We start from the raw sequence: 20445 nt of genomic DNA, 5'->3' as shown, positions 1-20445 counted from the left end.
TGAATTTGTAATTAGATACTATAGATTATTATGTTGAAATATAAAAAGAATAAGTAAAGGAATAAATACTTACCATAAAGCAACAAGACAGATTGATGTTCAAATAATTAATTTCATCGATAGAAGTAACTAATAAACACAACACTAGAATTGGTGTATTTGTACTTTGTAGTGCCGTTGGGTGGATAATTAAACAGAAAATAAGGAGCTGTGTCTTGGTGTTGGGACTAAATATTATTATCTTATCATATAGTATTCATATTGGCTCCCAAAAATGAAAGCGTGCATGAGACAGCTCACTAACACTTCGATCTAATACACATGTAATACTATTTTATGCAAAAAAAAATAAAAATAAAAAATTATCCAACAAAAAAACTGATATTTTATAGTTATTAGTTACAATTTGATTGTAGGACAAACTATGTAATTAGTTATGTGTGATGATTTGTCATGTGATCATGTCATATAAGCGTCATTTGGCTAATCCTTTTGCCATATGGAAGTTTATACAAGGAGTATCTTGAGCCATGAAGAGGAGTCAAAATAAGAGCTTAGACATAGTTGTTCATATGATTTGATTAAAAGGGAAAAATTGCAAATGTTCCCTCGAATTATCGTAAACGGTATGCAGATAATCAGATATCTTTTGCCATACTTTTGGGACATAAGTGCCTCTAGCGTCAAAAAACTAGAGTATATATATATATACCCTTTAATACTAACGAACGTGTTATAATCTTATCCACCAACCCGACATCGGATCAATAGATAAGATTGCTTCGCGTGTCTTTATTTAATTTTCTGTTAGAGTAAAAGGCATATACGTTCTAGTTTTTGGATGGCAAGAGCACCAATTTCCGGAAGTTATGACGAAAGGTATCTGCATACCATTTACGATACTTTTGAGAGTATATTTATCTTTTTTCCTTTGATTAAATGAAAACACAAATTAAAATTAAAAGTTAAAATAAAAGCTTAGATATAAAAAGAAATAACAATAACAAGAATCTATGAAAAATGACAAACAAATGATTAACACAATTCCTCTTACACTATTGTTATTTGACAAATTTAAATTTCTATTGATATGACTATCATTTTCAAGCATCAAATCTTTATTTTCAACTACAATTACACGAATAAATTTTCAAACTTAGTGCAGTTTGATTCTTGACAATTTTTTACAAATGCCTTATTAAAGTGGTAGCTAATAATTTTATTGATTAATTAATGTCTATAGATACATCTAAATATAATATAGCCTAGTATTTTGCTGCTCATTCTCATACTTTTGAGTAAGTTCTTGCCAATAAATTTATATGAACGTGTTTTCTGAAATAATAATAATTGTAATAGTGTCTCAATTAGACTAGCAGAAGAAATCATATTTTTTCCTTTTCTAGGATTTATAGTTCAAATTTTATCCACGATTCTTAATTCATATCATTGATCAATCGGTCGCACACCCTTATTAATGTTGTATCAATGAATATAAAAGGCACCGATATGTATTGTTTTGTATAGATAATAAAATAAAGCATAATACATAAGCATGATCATTGACTTGGCTTTGGCGAACAATATGCCCTCCAATTTTGAATGTGCACAAGTAGACACTTAAACTTATATAAAATTGAACAAGTAGATATAGCTAAATGACAATTGTCATGTAGAGTGTCATATGGGAGGAACATGTCCATTTACTCAATTTATTTAAATTTAAGTGTACTTGTGCACATCCAAAATCAAAGGTCACACCAATTTGCTTCAAAGTTAAAAATCATGACATGTTTTACTCATTATATTCTATTATATTATCCCACTATTCCTCAAATAACCATTCACATTCTTGACATTTACTTGTAGAAGAAAGAACACAATACTTATATATAAAGAACATTTTCTTCTTTGTGTTGTAATAGTGAAATAGATGGAAAGTGGGTTGAAAGTATTATATACGTAAACATGGTAGTAATTTTATATATTATATATAAATATGATAGTAATTATATATTATTGATATTGAAAGAAGATGTTTTTTTTGTGAAATTTTAAACTCTTCAATTCAATTAGAGTTATTTAAGTTATAGGATGTTGTTGGACTATTATATTCTAGAAAGGAGATAAGTCCAAAGTTATATCGTATATTAACATTTTTCTGTTCAATATTTGTTCATTTTATTTTCAACTGTAATCTAAAATGTACATACTCACTAAGTACTTAATGTATTCTCATAAATTGAATCGAAGACAGAGAGAGTATTATGTACGTATAGACTGTACCCTTACATTGGTAAAACCATCTAGGGCAGATTCCTCATAATTTTCATCTACTTCACATATACTGTATTCCTCTAATACGAATGATCACACAATACTCTTTGACGTGACTCTAAAATTTGAATAATTTTGCAAGGTTGTTGCCAATAATTATAATAAAATTTTGACTCTATCCCAAAGAGATAACTATTGGGAGATTAAATACTGACACTTCGATTAATTCAGACTTTAAAATTTGTCTTTTTATATATATTTGGGTTTGCTTTCACGGTGTCAAATGTCACTTCTTCTCTCTCTGTCTCAACTCTCTAGATAATGGAATTAAAATAATTAATTTGAAATCCAATGCAATGTCATTTTTAATTTCATGGCACTAATTTTATACTAATAAGTATTTATTTCAAATTGATAAATATATACAATCTTTATATATACATTCATATGCTCATCATATAATTATAATTGAATCATATGTTTATTGTTACATTAATTTTAAACTTACTTCGTGGGATAAGTTCTCCTCCTCTTTCCTTTAGATTTTATAAGGTTAATATAAGGTGTTTTACTATTAAGTGATCGTTTGATAGAGTGTATTAGAAAAAATAATGTATACATTAATTTTGTGTATTATTAGTGTCTTATCTGATTTTTTAATCTATATTTAACTAATTTATAGAGTATTATTAATATTGTGAAATTCTAGGTATCAGCAATGTAATGCTTTTAATATATGCATTAGCATGATTAGATTTTATTGTCCCTCATAATTAATACATGCATTACTAATACAAGCATTAATAATATTATTCTTATACACTATATCAAACCATCTAAAGTACTTTTGCTAATTTGCAAGTATTTTCGTATCATTTAAAAATCTAAAATAAAAATAAGAACTGAAATTGAACCAAGTGGCAAGAGGAATCAACCTCTTGATCATATCGCCATTCGAATTGTACTTTAAAGATCAATGTGAGAAATTATGGGGGGAAAAGGAGAAAGCAAAATGCAAAGAATTACTTAGTAGCAATACTTTTAATTTATTACCACTTATAACAATACTATGTTAAATCTGTAATATGTAATAAAACTGAATTGTGTATGCAATATATACGAATTATAATTGTTTTTTAAAATATATTATGTTTGCTTGGTAAAATTTGACATATTGCATTATCAGTATATTAAAATATGTGATAAATAAATTATCTATCATTAAAATTTGTATTATAAGTAAATAAAATATTATTTTTTGTAATATGAATTAAACTTGTATTATAAATAAATTAAAAGTAATCAAATAAAAATAAAATATTATTACTATAAATGATAAATAATTTTTTATTATAGTAGTTCTGTACTAATACTAAAATTATGTTAATTTATCAAATTAGATAAAGAATAAAAATTACCCAAACGTCCTCACTAATACTAACATTTGTGAGGGCGTTTTGGTAATTATTGAGTGTTTCCAAAAATAGAAGCAGCAAAATTTGAAAATTTTGGTGGATAGCCCATTTTCCAAAGCCTCAACGTATATTGAGTGAGTATGTAATATAGTAAAGGATGATCAGCGTGTCCTGCCTATCCGGCTTCTCTCTTCTTCCCCAAACAAAACATTACCATTCACGAGATAATTTCGCCCTCCAATCATTTCGCGTTAAAAGCTTTCACGCTCGAAACCCTCGCCACGTCCGCCATTTCTTTCACGGACCATGTGAACACACGACGAGATCAATGATTTCCTCTCTATTTCTCCTTTCATAACTTTTTCTCTCTTTTATCAACACTTTATACAATCAATGGATGAAGAAATGGAGGATTTCATTGTAGAATCTTCGGACGTCCTATCGGAAATCGACTCGGAGTATGAGTTTGACGCTTCTAGGTTCTATGATTTCTGCCGGCCGGAATCAACTTACGAAGCCGAGGAAGCCGAGCGATGGTTTCAAACGGCCAGCACTTACCCGCCTTCTCGTACGTGATAGATAACACAATTTACAATGAGTGTTTAACTGAGTTTCCTTTTTTTTTTGTTGTTGATTTTGTGAATGAGTTTGATGATAAAAAAATCGCGATGCAAATTTTGTGTTGATATCTGTTTGTTTTATCCAGCAGAGAGGTTATTTGTTTATATTAGATATGTTGTTATGCTGGATTGGATGATTGTTGTCCTGGAAATCATCTAATTAGACTATTAGAAAGTTAATCTGAGAATGTTGATGGAATGTACATTTTAATTCTTCTGATTCGGTGATCGTGAAATGCAGAAATAAAAATGGATTAATTTATAATACAATGTCTATGGTGGAATCACAAAGCTTTGGCTTCTCATATTCCATTTTTTCATAGTCCTTGTCCTCTTTCACATATGTGTTTTATAATACAAGGATTTTTACCAAAAATATCGTGACTATGACCTTATAAGTTTATCTTTTTGACAGCTAGCGTATATATTTATCGTGGTTGATTGGTTTATTCACTCTTTATTTTTTATTTTCCTTGTTCATTTGGAAACTTCTTAGCTCTCATTATCAAGTTAAACCTGGGGAAAGAGATTACATCAGGAAACTCAAATGGTTGCTCAAGGTTACAAGAAGGGAAAACAGCAAAATCAAAAGGCAACAACTCATACAATCCTGTTGGTTCTGAAGTCTCGCCCTCCAAATCGAAAACTAAAGGTATATATGCCGGCAGTTTAAAAGTGTCTGGTCTCATTTTTTAACTCACGTTAGAACATTCATCGATATGGATCTGTCTGCAAGTATTAGAAGAGAAGCTCTGGTATACTGACTCAAAGTTTGCCTTTTCGTTGTCTGTGTGCTTAAATTGTTATTCGTCCTCTTAGATAAGTTTTGTAGTTAACTTACTTGTGCACTGTAACAACGCAAGTTTTGAGCTAAAACTTGATATTCTGATTTCGGTTATCCTCTAAACTCCATGGAGATGCTTAGTTAAATTAATCCCCGTTCTTGATGGACTTTCTTTGACCTAACTTGCAGAAGATATAATTTCTAAGGATTGTGCATATTCAAGATCAGTCTTTGTGCAGGGCTAGTGCTAGTAGTTTCATGGTTAATCGAATTATTATCTTATTGTGATTATCACTTCACCATTCGTTTCTGTTTATATTTTGCAGTTATATTAACTATCTAGGTGATTTTATTAGACTTAATGTCAGTAATCTGTTGATAGTAGATTAAACAGTAGTTATTAGATAATATATGCACATGGTTAACTAGCAAGAGTTCAGGAAAAATAATTTCAACATACATCTTGCAAAACTTCAACAGTATTTAACTGGTATCCCTTGTACACCCTCAGGAACTATATCCAAAGGTCAAACGACTCGTGAAATTTGCAAGACAAAGCCAGAGCCAAGATCTTCATTATCAAGAAGTTCAACTTTAATGAAGCCCACGGCTAGTCATTTGGCTAAACAGAAGTATGTAAAAGATGTATATTCTATTTTATTTTCTTGAAGGTTATAAGTTTGAAAATTTTAGTTTCTTTTTCATTCCTTCATGTCAGAAATTTTCAGAAATTACAATGACAGCTGAGGCGAATTCAGCATTTTCGCTTAGGGAGTTCGAAAATTAAGAATGTAGTGCCTAGGATTTGACCTTGGAACATCAAGTAAATTTGAACCCCTAAATCACTAAGCCAACCTCTTGTCTTGTGTTCAGGGGATTCAAAAATCTATATATCTATACATAAAAAATAAGAAAATCACCTGAGTAATTTTTTGCCAAGTAGGTTCTAGTGAACACCTTCCCATCCCATAGATCCGCCCCTGATTACATCAGTAATAACGTTACTTAAAAGTTGTAGTTCAGGCTTGCATCTGTTTCTGCAGTTAACTTTCACTTTGTTGGCTCTCTTGACTTCTGAAACAAGTTTAAACAATTCTTAATTTTTGCTTTCATTTTCTCATTCTTCAATTTCTAGGTCTCAGAATGCATCTAACAAGACTGATGTGACAAGCTCAACGAATTCTTTCGCATCCGAAATTATTGCTACCAAAAGGCAAAAGCTAGAAATTGGTTATCTACTTAAGGTGCATGAAGTTATTCAGTTACTGTTTGATGATAGTATTATCTTGTTATACTCTAGTTGGCTTTTATGTTTGTATTCCACACATGTATTCCTTAAGCAGCACGCACCCTCATTTCTCTGCCCTCTTTCAGTGTAATGTTTCATCCATCTTACTCTTGCCATAGCAATTTTTTCTTTTATTGATGTATGGCATGTTTAAATAGAAAACTTATTTGTACTTCTTTATACTCTATTCTTAGATTTTGAGATAGTGTCTTCTCTATGAACTAATGCTATTTGCCAAAGGATTTAACTGTTTGATCTTTTGGATCTTCGTCTGTTCTGGAAAAGTATTTAATTAACTAGGCATTTGGACATGAATTGAGTGATATTTGAAACAAAAGTACTAGTACTTGAAGTTAAGTTATTTAAAAGAAGTATGTGGAAGTATTAGTTGTAGTTATGTCGAGCTATGAACTAAGGAGAACTAAACTATAAGCTAGAAAGGCAAGGATGTAAAATTATTTTATCAATTTTAGTTCACTAACAACATTAAAGTGCTCAACATCAGATGTATCTCCAGATAACGATTATGGTCATTGATTTTTATGAAATAGACATAACTAAAATTTGTTTTAGGTGCAAACAGAATCCGTTTTGCCAATAGATACTAACATGGTGAAATTACCTCACTGAGTGCACCATAGCAGTTTGTGCTGAGAAAACAGTGGAAATTAGTTAGTATGACATTTGATGTAGCATTTACTCTTCGAGATTTTAATAAAATGGCATGATCTTCAAGTGAGATATAGGTTTAGTGGCATTAGATTTAATTGTGTACACAATTAATGTGTTAGTTATCTATCTCTAGGATATGTTCACAAAGTATTTCCCATTCCTAAAAGCTGTCAACTGCTAGATATATTTTTAATTCCTCATTCTATCTTGCAAACCAGATTGCTCACTTGAAGCATCAACGTCTACTATCTCACAAGATATCCAAGAAGGTACTATCTGAAGGAATCTTTTTGGTGGTTTCATAATACAGATCATTTTAAGAACTTCTTATGCATCATTATTTGCCGTTTGAGAGCTTTTATTTTGTTATGACAGGATACCTCGTCCATCTCTAACTCAGCAAATCCCAAATCTAAAGTTACTGTTCCTAGAGAACCTGAACTGGAAACTCTGCAGAGGGCACAAAGGCGAAGGTAGGCTTTTTAGTCTTGGTATACAACTGCTACCAGTACCAGTTGGTAATCAGCATTTTGGTTTTTCTGATTAAAAGTTTCAGGTGCAACAAGGACACAAACACAAGTGAAATCACAAAAGCCAAAACCCAAATGCTTAAATCACAGTCCTTGAACAGAAATGTTGGTATTCCAAGTAGTGCTCCCTTTGAAAACATTTTAATAATATTCTCCACATGATCTTTCATCTGAGCCTTGTCTATTTTTGCTTTATGCAGATCCTCAACACTCCTACATTACCTCCTCTCAGAAAGACTAGAGCTCCGTTGCCTGAGTTTCATGTAATTAATCACTGCTTTCCACTGCTCCTATTACACATTGGTGTTTAATCAATTAAGCTTACCTTGGAAAAGAAAACATGTCATTTCCAATCTCAATCTCCTTAGTGTGTTCTTTAGGTTCTTGAGTCGGATGTAGTGATGCTCAACCGTCACCTTATGTAGGACTTTAGTCTGGGTGTTTTTGTATTTTCTTCTATCATCGGAAGTTTAGAATAGTTACTGGTGTTCCATGCTAATGGTGTTTGTGTGTAGATTCTCTAATTGGTGAGGTAGAATGAATTGGTGCGAATATACTATCTATAGGAGTCTTTGATTGGGAAGTAAACTGATTCCTTATCTCTTTTTACAAGCATTGGGGTCTTGACTAATTCGCTTGCACCTCAATCATTCCACTATTTACCTGCATCCCCCCATCAGTATTGTTACCGGGTAGCTCATTTAACTTTTTTGCCTATATTGAGATTTGACCTTCATCTCCCGTGGTCTTACTCCCAAATTTAAACCGCTAGGCCACATCATAGTAAACAACTGTCTCCTTATGAACTACTTAACACTAATTCTAATAAAGTGCAGCTAATCTTGACAAGGAATTATGAAATGACAATAATGATTGGACTCCACAACCATTTAGCTATCATATCCAGTCTTTGTAGCATTATGCTTATTACACAGAGGCTGTAGGGAAATATTTGAGGACAAACATGTAATTTATGAAGCTAGATGTTATATTTGCTCTTTTTTGCTCTGTTTTTTAACTAACTGATGCACTTAGAGTTTATGACTTAATCATCGTTGCAACATTTGCATGTGTTCTGCAACTTTAGTTTCTATGCTTTCAGTTGATGGAAGTTAACACTTCCTTTTCTTTTATGGATATTGCAGTTATCAAACTCTCTAAATGCTGATTCTGCCGCACAAAATGCTTTAGTGGACTTTAAAAGGTTGGATGGACTTCTTTACTTCACCAATTGAGTAAACTATATGTGAAAGAACAAAACCAAAACTATGATGTTCTTAATTTTGCGTAGAACTGCGCAACTATATTCAGAGATCTCATGATAAAATCCAAAATTCACCTATTTCCTCTCGGAGAAGAAGCATGTAGAATCTTATCATTAAGTTAACTTCGCCTTTTTAGTTAACCATATATAATTTAGCCTAAAGCATCACAAAGTTCACTTCTTGTATAGCAAGTCCAGTTTGTGATTATACTGTTTTGTGTTGTTTCTCAGACCAAACACTCAAAATGCTGAGAAGCCGGGAAAATCTGTTACATCCCTCAAGTCAAGATCACATAAATGTAACAAGGTAGCATATTAGCTGACTTATGTTTGCCTGTTTGGTCTTTTTGACTTTTGACTACATGTATATGCTTAAAGATCAAGTCTTCATACAGATATTTCCAAGTAGGGAAGATAATGGCATAGGTGAAGACAATGGACAAGAAAATAAATACTCAATGGTAACCCATGTTTTCGTTGTATACTTTTGCTGGACTTTCCATTAAACGTGTCTAATCCTCTTTATTAGTTGGTTCTTTTCCTTGTTTCCTGTTATTTAATTTTCGTGTATTATCACAGGAATCCAAATCCATACTTGATGAGAAACTTTCGGTGCATCCGCCAGTGGAACTGTTTAATAAGGTACTAGTTTCGAAATGATTATGCATGCCATATCGAATTCCTCTGAGAGTGTATACTACCAGTTATGCAGTAGCCTGAATGTATCAGACTTATATTTATGTTTTAGCAACTTACTCATGTCTCAGCCAAACAAACATTCTAATCTTGGTTCCTTTTTTAATCCCTAGTTGTCCCTTCGATCTGAAAAGGAAACACGTGAAGTATCTAAGCCAAAAAAGAATCCCTCAGCAAAGGTGACCCTGAGGACTCCTAGAAAGACTCTCTATTTTAATTATGCAGATGAATTGCTTCTAATACCCACTTTTCTTGTATAGGAGTTGAAGGAGAATACTCCAAATTGTTTGCACATTAAATTTCGGGTATGAAGAATAGAGATATGCTTGATTCTTTTTACTGTTGACTGCAACTTCTTCTGATTGTTATTTCAATTATACAGAAGTGCGTTGGAAAGACAAATCAGTGTGCGGTAGAGAGGGGCAACGGCAGGTTTGGACTCTACTCCAGCATGAACAGGTATCCTATTGCTTGAGTTTCATAAATAGGAAAACAGAAAGTCCACAGAAGAACTTCTCATCTAGATAGACCTTGTAAGCTAGAGCTTCTTTTGTTTACTTATAGAGTACACATATCGCTGGTAATCAGAACTACTGTTTTACCCCATTTGATTAATATTTGTGAAACACTTGAAATGTTAGTCAGTAGACTCAGTACTATCATATCTCTTGTTTCATCAAAATGATTTTCTACAAATAGTGACTTGCCATCCTTCAACCCATCTCAGCTAGAGCCATTTGTTTGAAACTAAAGTTCAATTTCAATCTGGCTTTTGGGCGTCTACGCATGCCTTAGTACTACCAATGGATGTGTGTTTCTCTTCTGTTTTTTTTTTTTAAAAAAAATCTGTGGATCTAACTTGCACATTGATCTCTCAGGAGCTTGGGAATCCGATGAAAATCTTGTGGCTAATACGCATGATTGTTGAATTGCTGCAAGTTTCATGGGAGGTGGATCAATCCTCCTAATCCGAGAGTAATCTGGAAATGTATGTCTTTAGCTATAGGAAATAAAAGACTGTCCTCAAGACTTGCAATACCAAAATTTTGTGGCTAGCACAGCACAGCAAGTCAAATATAGTGTATTCCTTTTGGTCTGTTATGTACATCTACAAGGTAATACATGTGCTAGGAAGAGGAGTACAGTCTTTTAAATACCCAATGTATAAACTTATATCAACTCAAGAGTTCAAAGAACCAAATAAAAGGCAAAAAGAAAAAAAAAACACCATTATACGCCTAAATTGTGGAGAAGGAATGCGAAAAGGAATATTATGATATTATATTACGCAAGTCCTAATTTGATGTTTATTAGGGGATTATATTACAAGCTTCCTCTCCTATATATATAGCAGTAAATTCTTCCAAAGATTACATTTCAAAGTGTCTTAATAGTTCGTACTTAGCTGCCATTTGTTCCAGGGTAGACATTCATGAAAGCAAATGATTGTAGCAGAGTAATATGAAAGCGATGCAAAACCTGGAATACGTTCTAAGCTTAATGTGTTTAACTTACAGTGTTTGAACTCTATACATGGACAAAAACATCAAGTTTAAAAGGGAAATACATCTCCACATAGATTTAAGTTGAACTGCACTGGGTTGTAGATCTAACCTATTGTGGATCTTATCCGCCATAAAACGTTCAATCTACAAATATGAAATATACTTACTAGCCATACCCGTGTACCTAACCATCTTATATGGGAAATTTCTAATATCAAAAATACATTGGCCAATATATATATATGTTCCACATTTGCTCCTGATTTAATATGAACCCATGTCAAAGGGAGTTTTTGGATATAGCTTCTTGAAATCTAACAAGCCACTGAGCTTCGGAGGAATTGTCACCCTGCTGGACTTGCGGTAGTCCTTTACCAATCACAAATTTTGTATAATCAATGGATTTGGGAGGTGGGTCTAAACAAGGTTTGGTTGGTGGGGGAGGAAGCAAGGAAACAAGTACCCTAGCAACCTCATGCATTGTTGGCCTCTCACATGGGAATCTTTTTGCACACAGCAACGCAAGCTGAAAAGTTTTCCTAACATGCATTAAATCCATACATGTAACAGATACCTCAGGATCAACAGCATCCATCACGGTGTTATCATCCGCCTTTGACATTATCTGTAACACAAATCGAATTACTTCAAAGACAAATGTAATACAGGAGTTAATAGACAAAAGACATTATTGCAAATGCTATAGGAAGATGGGATAATTTGAGCTAAGTTGTTCTTTTCTATATCCAGTCTGAGTTAAATCTTTTTTACAAGTAACAACGTAGAGTATAAGTGGAGAATAATACCAGCTGATGCAGGTTCAAGTCATTATCAACCGGTTTCTTTCCTGTCAAAAGCTCTAGGAGAACAATGCCAAAGCTGTAGACGTCTGACTTTTCAGTTAACCTGGAAGTCCTGGCATACTCAGGGTCAATGTAACCTATGGTGCCCAACACCAAAGTTGATGCATGAGTTTTTGCAGTAGGGATGCATTTTGCAACCCCAAAATCAGATAGATGAGCCTCAAAATTTTCATCAACAAGGATGTTTGAAGATTTTACATCTCTGTGTATTATTCTTGGGTTGCAATCGTGGTGAAGATAAGCAAGACCCTGAGCAGCACCAACAGCAATCTTCAGACGTGTTTCCCAGTCAAGCTTCACCTTTTTGGAAGGCCCTATTGACATGTATTCAGTTGATAATTAGCCATTTTCACAAAAATCTTGGCTAATAGAACTGTTCTCCGACAGAGAAACTAGTAATTAACATCAACCAATAGTCAACACTGTCTTACATGAAGAAACTTCATAAAAGATTACAAGGAAAGGTGGGTTACTAACCATGAAGTAGATCCCAGAGTGAACCATTCTCCATGTAGTCGTAACAAAGGAGATTCCCATGAGGGGAAAGGGAGTAACCATGCAAGCTAACAAGGTTTCTATGCCTAATGCTTCCAATTGTCTCCAGTTCAGTCTCAAACTCTCGCAAGCTGTGCGGATGTGCGGTGTAAAGTCGCTTAACTGCAATTGGTCGGGAATCTTTCAAATCACATTTATATACAGTGCTGGACGCACCATATCCTATTATGAATTTCTCATTGAAGTTCTCGGTAATCCTCATAATGTCATCATATGTATGGATGGCCATATCCATGTGAAGAACCACAAGTTTGGGGGAGCCTATGGAATTAGAGGGAAACAAGACAAAAAGCAAACATAAATACCTGAAAGTACTGAAAAACAAAAGAACAGAGTGTACATGTACTAATTTTTACCTTGATTGGTCTTAGGCCCCTTCAAAAACTGGTGTGGTTGGTTGGACTTATACACAGCCACTACAACCATGGATAAGAGTGCAATGAAACCCAGTGCTGTGCAAACAACAGCTGTTCTGGAGAACAAGGCTGCAAAAGTAACAAGTCATTTTGATGCACATGACTCTGCATACCAAGAGATTCGCTAACCAATGCACAAAAATGAAGTCATACCGTTAGACCTTGGTGCATAGGGGTCACATATTGAACCTTTCCAGTTGCCACAAAGAAATGGGTTCCCTAAAAAGCTGATGACCATAATAAGGTGGTCATTAGCTAGAGTACTAAAGCACAAATATAATGATAAAGCTTCATTCTATTCGGAAAATACCTGTCAGGTGCAAACCGCGAGAAATTCCGTGAAAGAGGAACAACACCACTAAAATTGTTGTAGGATATATTCCTGAAGGAGAATGACATAAGATCAGTAACTGTACAAAGAATTAGACTGTCTATGATGTTAAAGGCAAAGATAGATGAACTCACAAACTAGTTAGGCTGAAACAATTGGTCAATTGGTCAGGGATTGCTCCAGTAAGATAGTTACCTGTCAAAGTACTACAAAAAGAAACAAAGTCAATCAAAATTTTATTAGAATTGATTGTGATATTAAGGAAAACTGATTAAACACTACATCAATTTACTTGACAAAAACTAATGTACTTACAGAGTTATCATGGTCTGCAGCTGTCCCAGCTCTTTTGGGATGCCACCAGAGATCTTGTTGCTTGACATATCACTGAAAGAATAGAAGCCAGTCTCAGCGCAAGAAGATCAGTATAAAAATACACATGTTGAAGGCAGTATAGAAGCCAATCTCAGCACATGAAAATCAGTATACAAAAAGTACACATTTTGAAGGCAGTGTAACCAAAGCTCTCAGCAGAAACTTACATGGTCTGTATACTTTTTAGATTGCCAAATTCTACAGGAATTTGTCCATCAAGATGATTGCTGCTCAGATTCCTACAATGTGCAATGATATTGTGATTATGTTCCAGTCTCAATATGATACAAACATCTTGTACATCGAAATGTTTAATATCTTACAATGTGAGGAGATGCTCCAAATCTCCAATAGAACCAGGGATAGACCCAGAAAAATTGTTGCCAGAGAGATCCCTAAAGAATAAAAGTTTTAGTACAAGGAATCACGTGAACTAATAAATTTTATCGGCCTTGACAATCAAGAACTCACAATGTATCAAGGTTGATGATTCGCCCAAGTTGAGAAGGTATGTGACCCTTAAATTTATTAGCTGAAAGATTTCTGCCAGGTAAATATCAACAAATATCACTAATAAGTTAGTACCATATGAAAGAAATTCAAAATCATTATCATGACCACTAGCCAAAACAGAAGACTATAACATACAGATACGTCAAGCTCTCCAGATTCTTAAACCCTGAAGGAATGGACTCGTTTAAGTTGTTGCCATGAACATTACTGAAAGAAAAAAACAAATATGTTGAGACTCAGAATGAATAGACTAGCAAAAGAGAAAGAGAAAAAAATGAAGTTTCAAAAGGAAACAGAACAATCTTACAGCTGATTCAATGCAGAACAGGAGCTGATATTTTCAGGAATTGGTCCCTCCAACTTGTTATTTGCAAGATTCCTGGTAGAGGATAGCTAAGACCTCAATATTCCAAGAGGAAGTGGAACCAGAAATATTTACTACAAAAATAAAAGGCTCACAATTCAAATAACTGGTCCAGTTTGCCAAGTTCAGGGGGAATTCGACCCATTAGCTGATTGTCATTTAATTGCCTGTAAATAAGATAGCTCAATGCATGAAGCAAAACAAGGTGACCACATCATGTATCTGAAACTGTGAATTAATCCTCTTAGGCTCTTACAAGTAACTAAGTTTAGACATATTTCCTAGCTCCGGTGGAACTGGCCCTGTAAGTTTGTTGCCGTGCAGGTACCTGTTGAATGTACAAATGAATCAGATAAACGAGCCTCACATAGAAAGGTATATGCATTAAAATAGGAGTGAAAACTTACAGCTTCCCTGTGTAAGATAAATTGCCAAAGATTGGAGGGATTGGTCCCACCAACTCATTTTCACTCAAGTCCCTACAGAGGAGACGGACATCATGAACCTTCTTACTTGCAAGCAGTAACTAGTAAGAATGGAGTTGGAAAAAATAAACAATTCTTGTACTAGTATGAATACTCACAGAACAGCAAGAGCTTGCATAAGACCAATCACTTCTGGGATCCTGCCAGTTAGCCTATTTCCTTGCAAAGACCTGTTGAAAGGACCATAATCTCCATTTACCATTTACAGAAACGAACCCCATAACAGAACAGACAAGGTAGAACTGACAAAGTTGAATTTACTAACAAGGTAGCCACTTGTAAAAACCCAATATTGTAGGGAATTTCTCCAGTTATCTGATTGTATGAGATATCCCTGAAATCACGAAAAAATAGATTTTGTTAGAATTGGGCAGCAGTAGGAGAAGAACTGTAGCTTAACATAATCAGAGCAAGAAGACAACACTGACAGTATCTCAAAGCTTGTACAATTCCCAATATTATCTGGAATTATTCCGCTGAGGTTATTGCCCCGCACATCACTGAAATAATATGAAACTTCTAATGTTAGAATATACATAAATATTACACCAAACAGACAACAGAGCATCCCGTATAGATATCATGTAGCAGAGCACATACAAATACCACAAGCCAGTCAACTGGCACATATCAGGGGACAATGTTCCTGTCAACATGTTGCCTCTTAATCCTCTGCAATACAGAAGGTAAAGAAACATCTTAAATTTCTCAAACAAAAAATGAAAACCTCCAAAACACCAGGAAAATGCACTCACAGATATTGTAGAACTTCATTCCAATAGATCAACCTTGGTATCTCACCAATGAGCTGGTTTCGAGCCAGATCACTTCACCATTCAAACAACCATTTGTTAAGCATGTATATTGGACTAAATTTTGAGGGAGATAAAACGAAAGTCATGGAACTCACAGCGTCTTTAGATTAGGAATTTGAGTTAATGTGGACGGGATTGGGCCGGACAACTGGTTGTTTTTAAAGTTTCTGCACCACATAATGAATTAATTCATCATAACCATATCAACTAGTTATCAGAAAACATCAATGTCATGTGATTAAATAACTCACAACAACTCTAGCTGCTTGAGCTTAGAAATTGAGAATGGTATATCTCCATAGAACAAGTTATCAGACAAATCACTGCAGACAATAGCAAATCAATTAGTGTGAGCACTTGAAATTTACTGACATGCAAGAAAAAAATATTAAAATCATAGGTTAAAAACTATTTTACTTACAGATAGATCAGTGAAATGCAGTTGCCAATTTCATCTGGGACTTGACCAGTTAATTTATTTCCCTGAAGGTCTCTGTCATTAACATTGGAATGTAATATCAGAGAGGTAAAATGACAGTCAATGGACCAAGAACAGTAAAAGAGAAACTGCACCATACAATGTCTCCAGATTCTTCAACTCTCCAATGTCTGGTGAAATTTCCCCGCCCAAGTTCAGATTAGACAGATTCCTTCACAAGCAGAGAAGGTAAATTTATATAAAAGACGTATAACTATTAGCTAAACTAACAAAGTGCTATACAATAGCTAGCAGGTCATCAGAATTCAGCTACTGCTTTTTTCCTGGTGTATCAGTGAAAGTTAGGAAACAAAGGATGAAACACCTACAGTGCAACGACGGACATGGAGAAATTTCCACACAACACGCCTCTCCATGAGCAAAAATCCTCGTCGTGGATATCATCCCAATCCAGCAACACGTTTGCTACGTTGCTAAACGATGCCTTGATCGACATTAATGCTTTGCCTGCGCAAGCAGTCATAACCATTTTTAGTATTTATCAAGTAGTATTCCGGTGGTTAAGCCATAAACTGAAGCCTAAATATATCTCAAATAACACGGATTTTTCGTAATCAAAGTTAAAACAGCATGGAATGCAGCTCCAGAAACTGAAAATACAAAACTAAATTCGAACAATAACTTCCTTATTTCCTAAATAGCACACAACGCAATACCGAAACAGCTATTAGGTGTTGAAAAAAATAGTTACCTTCTTCGGTGAGAGCCAAAACGATCGGGAAAACAAGCAATAGAACCAACAGTAGCGCTTGCGAGCGGAATTTCATTTTCAGGCTCACTTCCATCATCGTTGAGAAAGTACAAACAAATGCCGGGAGACAGCAATAACCGGAGTTTCAGAGCAATATGACCGGAGAAGAAGGAGGAAGTGGGGTAGAGTTTTACGATGCAGAGTTAGTACAAGAATGTGTGTTATGTGAATGAGAGAGAAGAAGAAGAAGAGCAGGCATTTGGCGTGAAGTGAGAGGGAGTGAATATGAAATGCGAAGTGTGTGTCTGTGTTTTTAATGTCAGCTGCGTTTTATGAAGACAGAGAAAGTTGCCATGGTGGTTGCACTCTCCTCTCATATATAAAGAGAGAGAAAAAACTATTATCATCTCAGAATAAGTGTTATATTAATTTGGCAATAACTATTGAAAAATATTATGGATTTAATAGGAATTGTTATTTTTATTTATTGAATAATATCTATTTGTTATTAAGTTTGGACAACTTTTAAGAACTAATAAAATAAAAATTATTTTTATTATATAACTTTTTAAATATAATAACTTGAAAAATGTAATTTAAAATGACTATAATTAATAATAATGATAATTTAGAAATTAAAATTTTGTTTCACATAAAAATTGATCAAATCTGTTTTTTGAATCAGTTTTTTATTTTTTTAAAGTGTTTGACAATTATAAAATAATAACTAAAAAGAAGTCAAAAAAAAATATTTGTCAAGGTCAAAAATGACTTATAATAAGTTTAAAATGACTTAATATAAGTCAAAAAGAAAAATAGTTTTTTTATACGTTCTATATTTTTTTTAGTTAAATGTCATTTCAATTTGACATTTTATTTTTGATTTAAAAATTATGTTTTTTAAGTAAATTCAAACGGGCGCTAAATATAAATTATACATTGATTATATAAAGTTGACAAATATTATTTATTTTTGTCTGATCAATTTATTAAAATAAATTTAGTTTTAATTGCTTAACATAACAAATTAAGAAATAATTTGTAAAAATTTACTTTTAATTGTTTAATTTAACAAATTAAGACACAATTTATAATTTATTTCCTAATTTACTCATTGGATCGATTATAATATTTTTAAAGTATTAGAGTGTATTTTAAAATATAATATAATTTGATATCCCTTTAGGGACCTCCGATAAAACTGAAATAATATAGAGAAAATTAGAAGGATAACACGCACAAATCGTAAATGATTCCAATATAATTTTAAAAAAAATATTATTTGATAAAATTATAGGAATTGTATTTATTATTTAGAAAAATTATGGCACATTGAAAATAAGTAAAAAGAGACTATTAGGGGTGTATTCATATTATGCAGTAAACGGCGGTGAAACGACGTTAGTTAATGAGTGTTTGAAAATGAAAAAAGTGGTGGCAGCGGCCGTCACCCAGTACTTCCGTTTCCCAAAGCTGTTCTATTTTTTGACAACTTCTGGATTTTCCATCGAGCGCGTCACAATGTCTCTTAGCGCGTGCGCGAGTGACTGAAATGGCTTGCTGCTTCCTAGTTCTTTACTAGTGTGAGCCTTTTTTTTGTTTGTTTGAGAAAAAAGGGTACTAGAGTTTAAAATACTCAAAAATATTACCAAAAGAAGTAGGGGTCACTTTGGAATAAAAACAAAATAGTGGATATGCATGCATTTGTATAATTAAAAATGAGAAATATATATTATAATCATTTCCTAAAAATGGTTCTTAATTTCAACAAGCCACTTGAACTTTGCGGGATGTCGAAATCATACGACTCTCAGTCTAAAATTATTTGTCATAATTTCTATTTTTAAAGTTATAGTATTTTTTGTATAGTTTTAAAATATTTAATTTTTTTGTTTAAAATATTAAATTAATGTGATCTAATTTATTTTTAAAAATTAATCAAATTAAATTTCTGAACGGAGAGAATAATTACATTATTTTGCATGTCTTTTAGTTTAATATTAATTGATATTTATACACTTTAATTTAAATATTGTAACTTATATAGAGTTAAATAATAGACGTGTATTTTATATAACGCAATATGTCCTTTATATAATTAGGAGCAGACTCACGCGGTGGTGTTTGGGTGTTCGATCATCTATTAACCTAGTTTTGGATTATATATATCTACGTAGAAATTAGAAATTAAGAGACTTATATAAAATTATCATAGAACAGTTAATAATCAAATAAACTAACTAGTCTAGTGACTCTTAAGGTGGGTGTTTAAGGCTCTTTTATTGCTGATTCTAAGTTTGAAACTTAGTCTTAACATTTATTTGTTGTATTTTTGTTTGGAGCATCCACAATTTTGAAATTTCATATCCGTCACCGTACGTAACATAATACAAATTAATTTGAATATGTTTTAAAATATGTTGTTGTATTCATTCAAAATTAAGAGAAAAAAAAAGCATAAAAATCAATTAAAATCGTACAAAATTATTTATCATTCAAAAAAAAAATGAAAAAAGGGAGAAACAATTTACAAGAAAGAGATCATGCTTACATTTTCTCCGAGGAAAGAGAAAAATTGGGAATAGCTTTTTGCAAGCAAATTTTCAAAAGGCCTCCAACTTTTTAGTTGTGCAAAAATAAACTTTATATTGAGCAATTGTGTTTTTTACGTAAATATGGAAATTAACAAAAAAAAAAAAAAAAAATCACCCATGTTTTTTTGACTGTCCAGCTTTTCTTCTTCTTTTTTATTTTCACTTTGCCTTAAAAAGATGATTGCGTATATAGCATGTGAAGATCCGTATGTAATAATATATTGTTTGACCTATTCTATGTATGATGAGTATGACTCCATTTTCCCTACAATAATAATTGAATAATAACTACTACTAAGCAATAATGAAACAATAATAATAATAATAATAATAATAAACATTTGCTACATAAATATCGATAGATGATGCGTGATTGATGTTCAATATAGTAATTGCAATTTGGAACGATAATAACAAGCTCTTCATCCATGATGCAAAATTCTCTTAGATGAAATATGTTAAATGATTTCTTATCGATGCAATTCGTCAAATGCAAGTATGTTCAATTTTAACCATCAAATCCGTATATATAACGGTTTCAAAAAGAAAGATATCACAATGGCTAGGTTCTAGCCTTCAAGATTTCAAGCGTTGAAATAAGCAAAATTTGAAATAAATTATTATTGTATTAAAGTACGTGTGATATTTTTTCAATATCATATGTTAATTGATCAAATTTTGAATTGAATTTTATTATTTTGCTTTTATAATGTTTATTTTTAAATTTAAAATTATATTGAAGACATCCTAATCGAGGTTAAGACCTATCGGCTAAAGTTAGCCCATGAAATGAGTCTCGGAAGTCAAGTCCCTATTAGGGCCTAATGCCTTTGCTTTATCGGCTATATTCATTAGTCAACACTGGCAATAGTTAGTCTCTTACGCTTATTTAC

The 20445-nt window shown here is 32.8% G+C and overlaps 2 protein-coding genes across 3 annotated transcripts; one reads left to right on the top strand and one right to left on the bottom strand.

The window, feature by feature from the left end:
* Window positions 1–3813: 3813 nt before the first annotated feature.
* Window positions 3814–10789, top strand: LOC101244930 (protein TPX2-like). 2 transcript variants are annotated; one of them, XM_004234106.5, is made up of 16 exons: window positions 3814–4260; window positions 4809–4964; window positions 5608–5728; window positions 6232–6340; window positions 7275–7325; window positions 7432–7529; window positions 7613–7691; window positions 7787–7849; window positions 8732–8790; window positions 9082–9157; window positions 9246–9311; window positions 9430–9492; window positions 9660–9725; window positions 9807–9851; window positions 9929–10005; window positions 10425–10789. In XM_004234106.5, exons 1-16 carry the CDS (start codon window positions 4086–4088, stop codon window positions 10441–10443), a joined length of 1323 nt encoding a protein of 440 aa, XP_004234154.1. In that variant the 5' UTR covers window positions 3814–4085; the 3' UTR covers window positions 10444–10789. The 2 variants fall into 2 exon arrangements, with proteins under 2 accessions (XP_004234154.1, XP_010317465.1); XM_010319163.4 differs by having other exon boundaries at window positions 7607–7691.
* Window positions 10790–11008: 219 nt separating this feature from the next.
* On the bottom strand, window positions 11009–17308 carry LOC101244640 (ERECTA family protein SlERL). The gene is made up of 27 exons (XM_004234105.5): window positions 16959–17308; window positions 16576–16714; window positions 16347–16418; window positions 16190–16261; window positions 16020–16091; window positions 15864–15935; window positions 15709–15780; window positions 15554–15625; window positions 15382–15453; window positions 15219–15287; window positions 15052–15123; window positions 14876–14947; window positions 14725–14796; window positions 14564–14635; window positions 14412–14483; window positions 14240–14311; window positions 14063–14134; window positions 13915–13986; window positions 13759–13830; window positions 13532–13603; window positions 13351–13422; window positions 13196–13267; window positions 13039–13112; window positions 12826–12954; window positions 12392–12730; window positions 11858–12228; window positions 11009–11676 (listed from the first exon to the last, which is right to left on the bottom strand). Exons 1-27 carry the CDS (start codon window positions 17053–17055, stop codon window positions 11332–11334), a joined length of 2931 nt encoding a protein of 976 aa, XP_004234153.1. The 5' UTR covers window positions 17056–17308; the 3' UTR covers window positions 11009–11331.
* Window positions 17309–20445: the final 3137 nt, after the last annotated feature.

The sequence above is a fragment of the Solanum lycopersicum genome, chromosome 3 (assembly GCF_036512215.1).
Source record: "Solanum lycopersicum chromosome 3, SLM_r2.1".
NCBI lineage: Eukaryota > Viridiplantae > Streptophyta > Magnoliopsida > Solanales > Solanaceae > Solanum > Solanum lycopersicum.
This window is presented reverse-complemented; position numbering and strand designations above follow the sequence as displayed.